Genomic DNA, 11,443 nt, shown 5'->3' on the forward strand with positions numbered 1-11,443 from the left:
CCTCTCAAATTGAATTCGCTTAAAATTGATGAATTGTAAATCGTTTTATTATCTATGCGCTCAAACGAGAATGTCTCTCGAGTGTAAGGCTCGCAGAATATATCAATACTACCCTCATAGCATGTCATGAGCAGTGCTCTAGTCGGTGCTGTCATAGCACTGGACGCTAGCTGACTCATTGCTGACCTTGTTGTCATTGACATCCCACTCGCTGAATGTGCAGATACCAGGGTCCTCCACAGAGTACAAAATTGGCTCCTGGCAATTTTCATCCCTTCGTGTCAACGGGTTAGCACACCTCTTTCGTATTAGGTAGAGTCTGAGAATGCCCACCTGAAGAAGTTACACACAACATTTTCTGGGACGGTAACGGCAGTCACTTTGCCAGCCCTATCAATTTGTGAGTGATTTGACTTTCTCTACCTCCTGACGCTGTGTCTACGTACAACGGCTCGGGCACGGGAGTGCATTTGTTGTCGGATGGGATTTCTGCCGATTCTCCAGTGCAGGGCTCTTTCGACCAAATAGTGGCCTTTGCAGAGTGAGAGTTAGTGGAGTTCTCGAATGAAGTTCAACGGACAGAAAGGACGTCAAGCATACCGGGTCCAGTGCCAGAGCTGGAACCATGAAGGAGAGAAGAGCGAGAGAGAGACTCTTGGATGAAACCATTGTGAGGAAGTGTCTAGGCATAAGCTTGGATTCAGTTTACCACGGTCTTTCCCTCCCTTTTATATACCCCTGCGGTCGGGGTGTCGACCAAGGACGTCTGCGCTATTTTCTGCGCCTAATTCATGAACTTCAGCGGTGTATCCATCTATTGCGCAGAACCAATGAACTCCCTAATGCAAGGCAGGCTGTGGGGCAAGCAAGGCAGCCGAGGACTATCGATAGATCGTCACTGCAGACGCAAGTTGCATATCAGCCGAAACCCAGATGTATCAGTCGGTCTTTCCCGATCTTTCTTGATCATTGACCTGATTTGTCCAGTAGGGGTTCTGCGGAGGATGGTAAGCATACCTCCACCTCTGCAGCCTGTCTATTGGACCTAAAGCAGGAGTTCTAAAGTAGTGCCAGCAATGGGTTGGTTTGTAGTCTGTGGCTAATACTATAATACTCCATGGAGGAAAGCTTATTCCGCAGCTCACTGTAAAAACTGTGAACCATAATAATACAAGTAGCTTTTGAGGAATTGGAAGTATACAATGGGTATAGGTACTCGAAAGACCTGGCTTTTCTACCGTGAACTGTTGCTTTGTGATGACACTTGATAGTCTTTCGGACCTCTGTGGTGTTACCGCATTGCTGTCTGTCACTAGTGGAGTCTACGCACTGTGGAAAGTTCGCCCTCTAACCAAGAGAACTAACTGATTACAGAGCCCTTGGACTTGATACAACGTACGTATTCTTCCCCGTGTTATATGTACATGACTAACAGTTACAGAATGAAAAGATGGAGCCAAGCCATGAAGCTTCGGAATAACCATGTACAAAGATAATCAAATGCAACCCCGACTCCACTCTTGACACCACCTTAACCCCGATAATAATGGCTCCACGATGCACGTTTTGTTTTCAACGGAAACTGCTTAGTTGGTAACATCGCAGTTGAGGAAAGCAGCTGCAATCACGTTAGTATCATTCTTTTCAGGGAAACTACTGGGAACACTTACATTTGGAGAAGAAAGCATAGCTCTCCGCATTCTCAAGAGCAGCAGCGGAGTTTAAACTATGCACAGCATCATAGCCATATGTTTCAGGACCAAAGATGCCCTTGGTATGGGCCATCTCGTGCAAGCTCGAGGTAGCCTGATCCAGAACATTGCAGGTGTTCGACCAGGTGGGGAACTTGGTGAAGTATGCAGGGCAGGTCCGGATACGTCCGTAGGTTCCGTCCGTCTCGCCGTAGGCAGTCATGGTGAAAGCGTGGGTGTCAACGCAGTTGATGCCCTCCGGAGTGCAGTAGTAGGTCACGACGCCCTGGTTTCCATTCGTGGCCTCCGCGGCGATCGTCTCCAAGACTCTCGCGACGCGGTTGCGTGACTGGGCATCGTTGGTCTTGAAGAAGCTCTGGAATAGGTTGGACGAGTAGTCGGAATTGGTGCGTATGAGGTTCGCTCCGGCTTGGGCCATCTTTGCCGCCTGGGACAGTGCGTTGTCGATCATTTGCTTTCTCTCAGGGGTGCAGTTTTCGAGGGTAGCGCGTGCGTCGAGAGGGCTGGCGACGGCGCCTGCAATAAGGGGGAGAGCAACGAGGGTCTGGAAGAAACGCATGTTGATCGCTGGGATGCAAAAACCAATTGATAAAGCTGCTAAACACAGAAGTAGATGCTAAAGAGTGACCAAGAAATAATGATTCACAGCCGCCAGGGCTTATAGCGAGCGTATGGGAGATAGAAAGAAGGACGTTGGTTTTCGAGAAGACTATCGACTCGGCGACCGCAAGTCGATCTTTTATATCAATTTCGAACGGCCCGTTAGGCTGTCCTTGACGGACCCAGCTCCATCCGTTTCATTATGTTCCATTGATCTGTCCGTAGGTTGTCCCATGTTTCACCATTGTAGTGTCGATCGTCTGCCAATCGATGCCGTAACAAGGCACCAACAACCATGTCAGACCCACCGGCTCCATAACTGAGTCCTGACTGCTACCAAGTACACAGACGGAACCCTGGAAAGGCTGATGGGGAGATCTGTCACTAACAAGGGGCTCATACGAGGAATCAAGACAGATACCTATAGCCTTGTGATGCATTTTTGCTCTCGTATCCCGTATTCACTCCACCTCAGCCGTTTTGCATCCTCATCGCTGCAACCCTCACGATAACAGCCAAGACTCCCCTGATTCAAGAACCATGGTCCCGCCACGCCACAGATAAGGGCTACACGTGTGGCTAGAACGAAAAAAATTCCTAGCGCGATGCTTAACTAAGCGGGATCACGGTCGTTCTTGAATCTTAGACAAGGAACTGGCTCCTCTCCCTAGAACATGGAATGTTTACCAGGATATTATTTTTTCAGCCTCGAATGTCTCTTAATGGAAGGTGTTTAGTGGCAGTGTTCGAGAAGGGCACCTTATTTGAAACCCGACTTACCTAAAAAGATTTAATTAGTTAGAATTTCCCTTCCGAAACCCTCTAATTTAGAGTTTAGTTTATACGGAGTATTGATGCCTGAGGTAAAGAATCAGGCCTTATTCAGCTTTCCTGCGGGATACTCTTGGCCAAATGACCTATCAATTTAAGGGAAGAAACCCGACACTGACTGTCCCGTTTCATCTCGGGAATTGCCTTCCGTTTAGGGCCAGTGCAAGGATCTATGGTAGTCGTTGTGGGTTATTAGGGTAATTCATAGGCAAGATGTGTGAAGACTGCACTCGTGATTTACTATAATATACGGTTTCTTTTATTACGATTTACATCTAAATGAATATTAAGGCTGTACTATTATGCATTGGGATGTTAGCTCATAAGTTCGGTATTCTCACGCTTCTTTTCATAGTAGCATTTTCTACTCATGCGCAACGATGTGGGTTGGTGTGACTAAATACGGGCCTGCTGCCTGACAGAGCCTTATCGGGAGTTTTGATCATTACTCTTTAGGAGTCGAGAACTTGACAGATTATCGATACCACTTGAAAGTACTTATGAGTATGGAAAAGAGCTCCAGTCATTTCTAACACAGCCATGAGGCGAGTAAGGCTGTGCCCGAGAGATCCAGTAAGAGATGACTATTTCTTCCCCAAACTGCGAACGCTACCACCAGAATATGCAGGAAGGCAAAGCAATATCCCACTGATTGGGAAACACGTTAGAAAGGGGTAAATGCACAGTGACTAGAGAGTGAGGCATGGCTCGAATTAGGTGTCTTCATAGACTGAGCTTAGTCTATGAGAGTCTGCCATGACCGATTCTAGCATGCCTCGCTCTTCCCAAGGACATTTCTGCATTTCTACATGTCTTCGTACTTGATTTATGAGTAAAGCTTGTCGTCCCTTTACAATTTTTGAGGTTACCAAGAGTCAACCACGATCACTGTCAGTTTTCCGACAAAGACCTTAAGCCCGCTACTGACAGAGACGGAGATTTCTGCGAGCTGCACGGCGTAATTGAGATAAGTGAAACATTAATTTGGGCATCACCGGTCTTAACCTTCCTTTGATTTCGTATTATCTTCCTGATAACATCGATACTTACAAACTCGCAGATGCAAGATAGAAACGTATCAATTAAAGTAAAGAGAATTTCCGGGATCGACATATCCATGCCTTGATCTAGTGGCTCCCAATTAGCCCGGCATACACAGCCTTATTCACCAGATACCAATTTCCCACAAATCACTCTTTATGAGCTGAGCGTCCATGCCGGAAGTAGGGGTGGGAGCGAGCCTGCTTGGCAGACATCCTCTGTGACGGATCAAATTCAAGAAGAGCATCCAAAAGACGTAACCCATTCTTTTCCAATCCGGGAATAAGAGCGTTGTCCTTGTCGCGCTTCCACTTGGGGAATGATGGCTTATAGTCTGGGAAGGAAGTAACGCCTGGCCAAGAATCCTCATCGGGGGTGCCAAGTAGGCTATAAGAAATTCGATGAGATTAGCTTGCGACAATACTTCCATGTGGTCAGGACACCGTACCGGAAAATCTTGAAAATCTGATCGATCTCCGAATCCCCAGGAAACAGGGGCTTGCGCATGCACATCTCCGCGAAGATAGCGCCACATGACCACATATCCACTGCCGTTGAATATTGGGGACCCCCGAGAAGAATCTCCGGAGAGCGATACCATAGCGTGACGACCTGCATTACGATGAGTTACTATTTGGCGATGGGATTCAGGACAAGAAGACGATACCTCGTGCGTATAAGTTCTCAAAGGAACACCGAAAGCTCTTGCTAATCCAAAATCGGCTAACTTTAGACTGCCATCACGATTGATCAGAAGATTTTGAGGCTTCAGATCACGGTGCAGAATCCGACGACTGTGGCAGAAATAAATGCCTTCGATTAACTGGGACATGAACCTTTTGATCATGGCTTCGCCTAGCCCCAGATCCACGCTTAAGCCATTCGGGAGAGATCTACCACGTCCGCCATCGTTGATAGGAAGAGCGTCCATATATTTCTTGAGATCGAGGTCTAGATGTTCAAAGACAAGGTAGAGCTTATAGCCCTCTGTGTGGATGTTGAACAATCTAACGATATTAGGGTGGTTTAACTCTTTCAATAAAGATATTTCACGGATAGTTGTACTAGGAACGCCTTCGTCGTCGGTCTCTAGTCGGACCTTCTTCAAAGCAACGATCCGGTTGGGATGAACAAGCTCACGAGCTTTGTAGACGACACCATAGGTCCCTAAGTACCAATATGAAGGTCAGACCGACCGTACAGCCTTGTGTTGATAGAGTTCGGGTCCCATAACTGCATACCTTCTCCAATCTTTTCGATCTTCTGGTATTTCTCCATAGCGATAGCAGGACTTCACAAATGTGGAATTATCATGAGAATCAGAGGGAGCAACTGGGTCTCGGTTAGCAATAAATGCCTCTACAATATGTATGTCATCAAATGTGTACTGACCACCAATGATCCCCGAGGGTTGCAGGAAACTCCAGGAGGGAGACAAGCAGGAGGTTGAATTCTGATGCAGGGGGATTCTCAAAGTTTCGTAAAAAAGGAGGGGCAATACAATCACCCTGGACAACGGTACGACGGGTAACCAAAGGCGGGAATATGATTCATCGGTTCAATATACTTTATCGGCGAAAAGAGGTAACTATACATACATGAAGCGCCGCCTGGGCCCTCGGCATAATACGGTAGAGAAATTCAGTATTCCTTTTTTCGCGGGAAGGAAAAGGCAACCCCACGTATTTGCACCATCATTTACAGACCTGAGTTCAATGCTTCATTCAACTGAAGTGCGAGGGTATTATAGCGGGGCCTGATCGCCTTGCATCGGCAATGGGTTGGCAGGGAAACCGCCGAGTCACGTTAAATGGCCAAGCAGATCACCACAAAGTCATCATAGATCTATTTTGGAGGATGAGAAAAAAGATCGATAACTTGAGCCGTAAAGACCTGGTAGATCCTGAACCAATTTGCTATTATGGTAATCGTGCACAGTAGCTAATGTCAGGAATACGCGACTTGTCAACAGGATGTATCCCTGAGACAGAATAGCCCTAATGCTGTGACAAAGAATGAAAACCGAAAAGAATCAATAAAGCCATTCTTGAAAGCGACTTTTGACAGATATAATGAACTATTACAGGAACAGAAAAATCGGCTCGCCTCTTGTTTGCTCGATTTCTACCTGAACTCCAGCACTGTAGGGTACGGACATTCAAGAATAGACTATGCCCAGCTTCTCACCTTAGAAAGGCCAGAAACTCTCAAGCTCCTTGCCATTAACTATTGGAGGCTGCACGGGAACTATAATGCCCATCAATCGCGCCCATTCATCAATCTCGTTATCCCAACTATGCATTGACGCCTGCTGCACCGCCACACTACCTTCTGCTACAGGAAGCCGTGTATCATCAAGAAGACTGAGTTGGCCTGCCCCTTTAGAACTATCACATAGCCTAGGGTTATCGAGTGATGGAGGCCCCCTTTCGATTTCGGAGGTAGATCGATGGCACAGATACTCGAGCCGTATGGCGGTATCCCTGGAAAGACCGACGCTTTATCTTCATCGCTGTTCACCTCCGCCGGATGTTCAGTGGTTCTCCAGAGGAAAAATATCGCAGGAACCTGGTCTATCGCGAGCTGCGGGGTGATATTTGTGTCATATTTCTCTGTCGCGAGCCCGGTATCATTGTGGCCCGTAACGATTCGTCGGATGCCAGGGAGGAGAGATGATTAGAGGCATCAGTCATATTGACGATGAGGATATGGTGCGTATAAAGTGATATTGTGTCCAATAACATTCGTTTACAACAAACCGACGAGATATAATACTCTAGTGACCTGCAATAATAGATGTGGAGGCGCCCCGGTTTTAGCGTTTCCCTGGGAAGGTCTCATTCAAGGGATGATCCGATAGACAAATAGTGGCATTCCATAACATGCAATCTGACAGTTATCCTAGTTATGTCCAAAGTAGCAAAGAGTAAAAGCCATCCTCCATATAATTCAATCACATGTTTATCCGAAATCAAGCAGATTTACATATCCAGCACATCCAGTGCTCCGGTACTCAATAGCGCTCCTAACGTTGCTAAAGTAGTCGTGTGAGTTTTCATAGCCTTAGACTGGATAATGAGACAACTAGATTACTTACCCCATTGACCCGATTATAAAGTTGCTGGTCGTTCCCAAGATTGCTCAGGGTCTATCGAAATGAGATTAGCCAGTGTACAATCCATGTTATATAACAAATACGTACCGGGTTCGCAGCCTGGTACTGCGCCGAGTGATCTACCCTAGGCTTGCCATCCGGGTACTGAGCTCTCTGCAACTGTTCGTTGACCCTCGCTTTGGTCCACTATGTCGAAGTCAGCGGACTATAATAAAGTATAATCACTCACTACATTGATCTATAAATCGTGCAGGAAAGAAATAGAGAAATAACCTGGTGCTCAGCAACGGCCCCTTCGATCCTAACCCCAGCGTTAACAATACCATGGGCGGCATCTGCCCCGGACCATGTACTGTTCAAGCCGGCACCAAGGGCGGTGTTAAAACCTTCGCCAGTTTTGTAGGAGTTGGATGGACTCATAGTGGACAAGTCGAAAGAATGCAGGGAATTCGGCTAAAGTGAGTCTTGATATCTAAGGGTTTCAGTGGATGCAGAAAAGGCTAGTTTGCATATATTGACATCGAGAATATATACGGCTTTATTTATACGTTCTACTTTGCTGACCCTCTATATCATTATGTCGTATTGGAATACTCAGAGACAAAATTCATCAAAAGGGAGGCATGGACACAAGGCTGAGGAGTTGCCGAATTAATACCACTGGGCCTCACTTTTGTCAGCCACAGACGTAGCATACCAGGATAGGAAATCCTGTACGATAGACGGTCCAGTATGGCCCTCTCTGGGGTGGTCAATAGCCGCCGCCTAGGCGAGGCTGTCTGTGCTAGTGTTGCCGAGAGCGTGCGCCTGCTCGGGATTGGAGAGTGTAAGTGCTGACATTTCTGCAGCTAACCCCGAATGAGGCTAAAGGGCTTGTGCGATAGAGGGGTAGCGTTGGATACGAGAATGCTGCAATCGATTGATAAGCTGATATCTCGTGAGCTAAATAGACACAGTTTCTCCCATTGGGCGATGGATTGAATGGGTGATTTAGTGCTCTCTATTCGCTTCATCTCCGCGTGTGGCTTGTATGCTGAAGGACAACTGCCGTGATGCATACCTGTTATCCCTTCCAAGTTTGACAATATCGTTTGGCCTTAAGACATGAAGAGGGCTTGTGAAGCAGTGATAGGAAACCGGTTGCAAGGGGCGGGCTCTTTGCTTACGGCACTAGTACACTGGCACATGCTGCAACATCATCGCAGGAGAGATTACCATTCGACCTTAACGGAGTGAGGCTCGGAATCATCGGGGCTTTCTTGGTGAGGCTGACAGGACTCACTCAATAGTATCCAATCCTAGGGTCAACGTGCCAATCAACAGGTCCTCGCCTCAAAGTTAAGGCTCACGGGCGTGAGAGTAATCGACAACCAGGAAAATCCTAAAAAGGAAAGTAATAGATCTCAACCAAGAATGAAAATCTCCTTTTTGTGCCTCTCACTGCCATAGAAAAGAGCACTCTATGTGATCAATGAGGTTGTGCGAAATTGGTAAATTATTTCTTGTTGTAATGATTTGTCCTTCGTGGCCCATATATGTCTCCAAGTGAGTATAGTTGGGCACCACTTGAAGTCATCGATTCAATCCTGCGACTGGTACATGTAAACCCCATTAGGTACGCTTTCATGACCACCGTGATCGAAGCGCTCAGTCAACTCTAGAATCCGGTACAGTGCTCCAAGCACGATATAGTCCCTTGCACTGTCACCTGTCTCACCTGACCGCTCTATGAATACAAGTGTGAGAACTCGGAATGGCTCATGCAAGGGATGCTGTATCAGTCTGATGCGGTAGAGACATCGAGTACGTACAAGAATGTTTCAGAGCCCTAGGAGTGGCTTTGCGATGATTTTGTAGTGCAGCGGGTTGCGAGTTGATGTTGATGAGAAGGTTTTGGTGCAAGGGGCCTCGCTTACTCTAATCCACCTCAGATCTGGGCAGGTCACCAAGCCTCCGCTTCATACATGAAACACAACAAACTGGACTGAAGAAAAAACAGGAATGCATGTTACTACGTGCAGCTTTCTGACAGTTACTGAAAATTGGAAAAGCTCAGCTATCACGCAGTTGCCTTCCTCAGCGAGGCCATAATATTGAGTTTGGGTTGAATACAAGCGCTACGATAGGTTCATCATGCTTTCCTACATCTATGATTATCCTCGTACTCTCTTGTGGTTTTGACTCTCGAGTCGGTCAGAAAGACTCCGTACAGAACCCTGGATTAGTAAACTGTGTTACTGATTCTCGAATAGGATGAAGACGCCCATTCAGCCGGGACAAGCAGTCAATTTGGAACCTCCAACAAGATCTTAACTAGATTGATTCGCACACCCTGAGTATTATATCAAAGGATGCTTCAATACAAGTTTTCCAAACTTCCCCTGATCCGCCACTTTCTCTACTTCTCTCAGAGCGTCCTCTGCAGCTCCCTCGAAGACCTCGATAGCCGGCAACCTAAACTCCTGCCCATAGTGCTGAAGTACCCACATTAGACTGCTCCACATCTTTGCCGCGTCTGCTGGTCTAGCACGCATGATAAATGGCTCTGGCGCGCCAGGAGGATGGAAAATGACATCGTAATCACGACCACCAAGGATTGATTCGAAACGTTCTCCAGCCCAAGGAGAGACCGATGCCAGATGAATATCGTCTCGGCCTGCTAAGGCGTCCAAGAGTATTTTTGCAGCGTCAGGTGTACCGGCAGCGTCGAGACCAAACACCGGTCCATGACCGGCTTCCTCTACAGCCGCTCTGATGTCCTGCACAACGCTATCTTTCCTGTAGTCAAAACAGCGTGTTGCACCCAGGGTCTCAAGCAGCTCGTGGCGCCCGGGTGAAGCCGTGACTATAATAGATTTGATGCCGATATTACACGCAAGCTGGATAGCCGAGATACCAACCGTCGTGGCGCCACCTGCGATTACCAAGACCCCATCCGTTGGTCCATGGGCCATTGAGGGTAGAGGCAGGTGCAGGTTCAAGAGAGCATCGTTTGCGGTCTGAACGACAGTCATAAGACCAGCAGCATCAGTAGCTGGTACATTTTCTGGCACTTTAAAGATGTTCTTTGGTGGAATAGAGATGTACGATTGGTGAGACCCGTAACGGAGAGGGCGATCAAAATTTGCGATCGTGTACCCGGCCACTAGATCACCAGGTTTGAAAGTGGTGTCTACCAGACCCGAAATTTCGAGAACGCGTCCACAGAAGTCATTCCCAAGGACCCGAGAGCGAGAACCCAGAAGCGTCACTGCCGTGATATCAGAACGATTCACACCTGAGGAAAGGACTTCGATCAGGATTTCGCCATCGCTGGGTCGGGGGATTGGAATATCTCGGCGAACGCAGAGCTTTCCATTTTCATCGGCATAGAGAGCGGTGTTCTTCATCTTGGCTTGATGAACAGCTAGATAGTAGGTTTTTATATCTAGGGTATGGAGAAATAATGGGAGGCAGGATGCGTAAGCGAGGAATGAGCAAGAGCGCAGTCTATGTTGCTTGAGAATCTGTCCCAGGGTTTTAAGCATAAAATTTAGGATCCACGAATTTCGCGCCAAGTAGATTCTGAAACGATGGTTGTATATCCAACACTTTTTCAAGTAGAATCATTGTATATCAGCCATCCAGACATGGTTTAGCGTCTGTTGGATCCACGGACCGGGACTCGGGAGTGTGGAAACCCGGCAGCCCGCTGCGAACGTGCCCTACTTCCGGGCCGGATGTGATGAAAATCCGGGGCGGATTCAGTATACCCGTACCCTAAAGTCATATACAACATAGGGATGGTTCCGTAAGCACTCAAAAATGCTTTGGTAAGGTGTCTTGGCTCGTACTCCTTGTGTATGTGGTGAAGTGGGCTTGTCACCTGCCAGGCTACTGTAATAGAAGGTCATCGAATGAACCAGAAAAAGGGAGTGGTAGACGGAAGGGGGTGGATCGGGTATGCTTGTTTCATTTCAAACCAGACTGCGATGATATTACTGATGGCTCAAAGCAAAACCCTCTCGTTCTGGTCCGATGGATCCGTTGCTATGAGGAGTGAAGGGCTATGGTCGGCAGCTAGCAAGGGATGGATTGACGTTTGCTCATGGTGAGTTTCCAGCGGATCATATATCATAATTGATGTACAGAATCACGTAGTAAA

The 11,443-nt window shown here is 47.3% G+C and overlaps 5 protein-coding genes across 5 annotated transcripts; all 5 read right to left on the reverse strand.

The window, feature by feature from the left end:
* Positions 1–138: 138 nt before the first annotated feature.
* BDV38DRAFT_278577 (uncharacterized protein) lies at positions 139–669 on the reverse strand (the record flags this gene model as incomplete). The annotated part of the gene is made up of 4 exons (XM_032058766.1): positions 139–274; positions 334–390; positions 447–532; positions 601–669. The coding sequence occupies 4 exons, from the start codon at positions 667–669 to the stop codon at positions 139–141; spliced, it is 348 nt and encodes a 115-aa protein (XP_031917857.1).
* An 838-nt stretch (positions 670–1,507) lies between these two features.
* Positions 1,508–2,566, reverse strand: BDV38DRAFT_174221 (putative metalloproteinase). The gene is made up of 2 exons (XM_032051981.1): positions 1,671–2,566; positions 1,508–1,618 (listed from the first exon to the last, which is right to left on the reverse strand). Exons 1-2 carry the CDS (start codon positions 2,269–2,271, stop codon positions 1,587–1,589), a joined length of 633 nt encoding a protein of 210 aa, XP_031917858.1. The 5' UTR covers positions 2,272–2,566; the 3' UTR covers positions 1,508–1,586.
* Positions 2,567–3,936: 1,370 nt separating this feature from the next.
* BDV38DRAFT_174227 (cyclin-dependent kinase) lies at positions 3,937–5,652 on the reverse strand. The gene is made up of 5 exons (XM_032051982.1): positions 5,577–5,652; positions 5,426–5,516; positions 4,852–5,351; positions 4,633–4,796; positions 3,937–4,571 (listed from the first exon to the last, which is right to left on the reverse strand). Exons 2-5 carry the CDS (start codon positions 5,460–5,462, stop codon positions 4,334–4,336), a joined length of 939 nt encoding a protein of 312 aa, XP_031917859.1. The 5' UTR covers positions 5,463–5,516; positions 5,577–5,652; the 3' UTR covers positions 3,937–4,333.
* Positions 5,653–7,209: 1,557 nt separating this feature from the next.
* Positions 7,210–7,719, reverse strand: BDV38DRAFT_278580 (uncharacterized protein; the record flags this gene model as incomplete). The annotated part of the gene is made up of 4 exons (XM_032058767.1): positions 7,210–7,218; positions 7,282–7,332; positions 7,387–7,485; positions 7,573–7,719. The coding sequence occupies 4 exons, from the start codon at positions 7,717–7,719 to the stop codon at positions 7,210–7,212; spliced, it is 306 nt and encodes a 101-aa protein (XP_031917860.1).
* Positions 7,720–9,638: 1,919 nt separating this feature from the next.
* On the reverse strand, positions 9,639–10,688 carry BDV38DRAFT_268098 (zinc-binding alcohol dehydrogenase family protein; the record flags this gene model as incomplete). The annotated part of the gene is made up of 1 exon (XM_032056703.1): positions 9,639–10,688. The coding sequence occupies one exon, from the start codon at positions 10,686–10,688 to the stop codon at positions 9,639–9,641; it is 1,050 nt and encodes a 349-aa protein (XP_031917861.1).
* Positions 10,689–11,443: the final 755 nt, after the last annotated feature.

Source organism: Aspergillus pseudotamarii (assembly GCF_009193445.1).
Source record: "Aspergillus pseudotamarii strain CBS 117625 unplaced genomic scaffold BDV38scaffold_6, whole genome shotgun sequence".
NCBI lineage: Eukaryota > Fungi > Ascomycota > Eurotiomycetes > Eurotiales > Aspergillaceae > Aspergillus > Aspergillus pseudotamarii.

Coding starts and splice junctions, on each gene's coding strand:
- BDV38DRAFT_174221 (XM_032051981.1), bottom strand. CDS start 2,271: ATGCGTTTCTTCCAGACCCTCGTTGCTCTCCCCCTTATTGCAGGCGCC. Junction 1,619..1,670: donor CTATGCTTTCTTCTCCAAAT/GTAAGTGTTCCC, acceptor ACGTGATTGCAG/CTGCTTTCCTCAACTGCGAT.
- BDV38DRAFT_174227 (XM_032051982.1), bottom strand. CDS start 5,462: ATGGAGAAATACCAGAAGATCGAAAAGATTGGAGAAG. Junction 5,352..5,425: donor GATCGAAAAGATTGGAGAAG/GTATGCAGTTAT, acceptor ATTGGTACTTAG/GGACCTATGGTGTCGTCTAC. Junction 4,797..4,851: donor TGAGAACTTATACGCACGAG/GTATCGTCTTCT, acceptor ATCGTAATGCAG/GTCGTCACGCTATGGTATCG.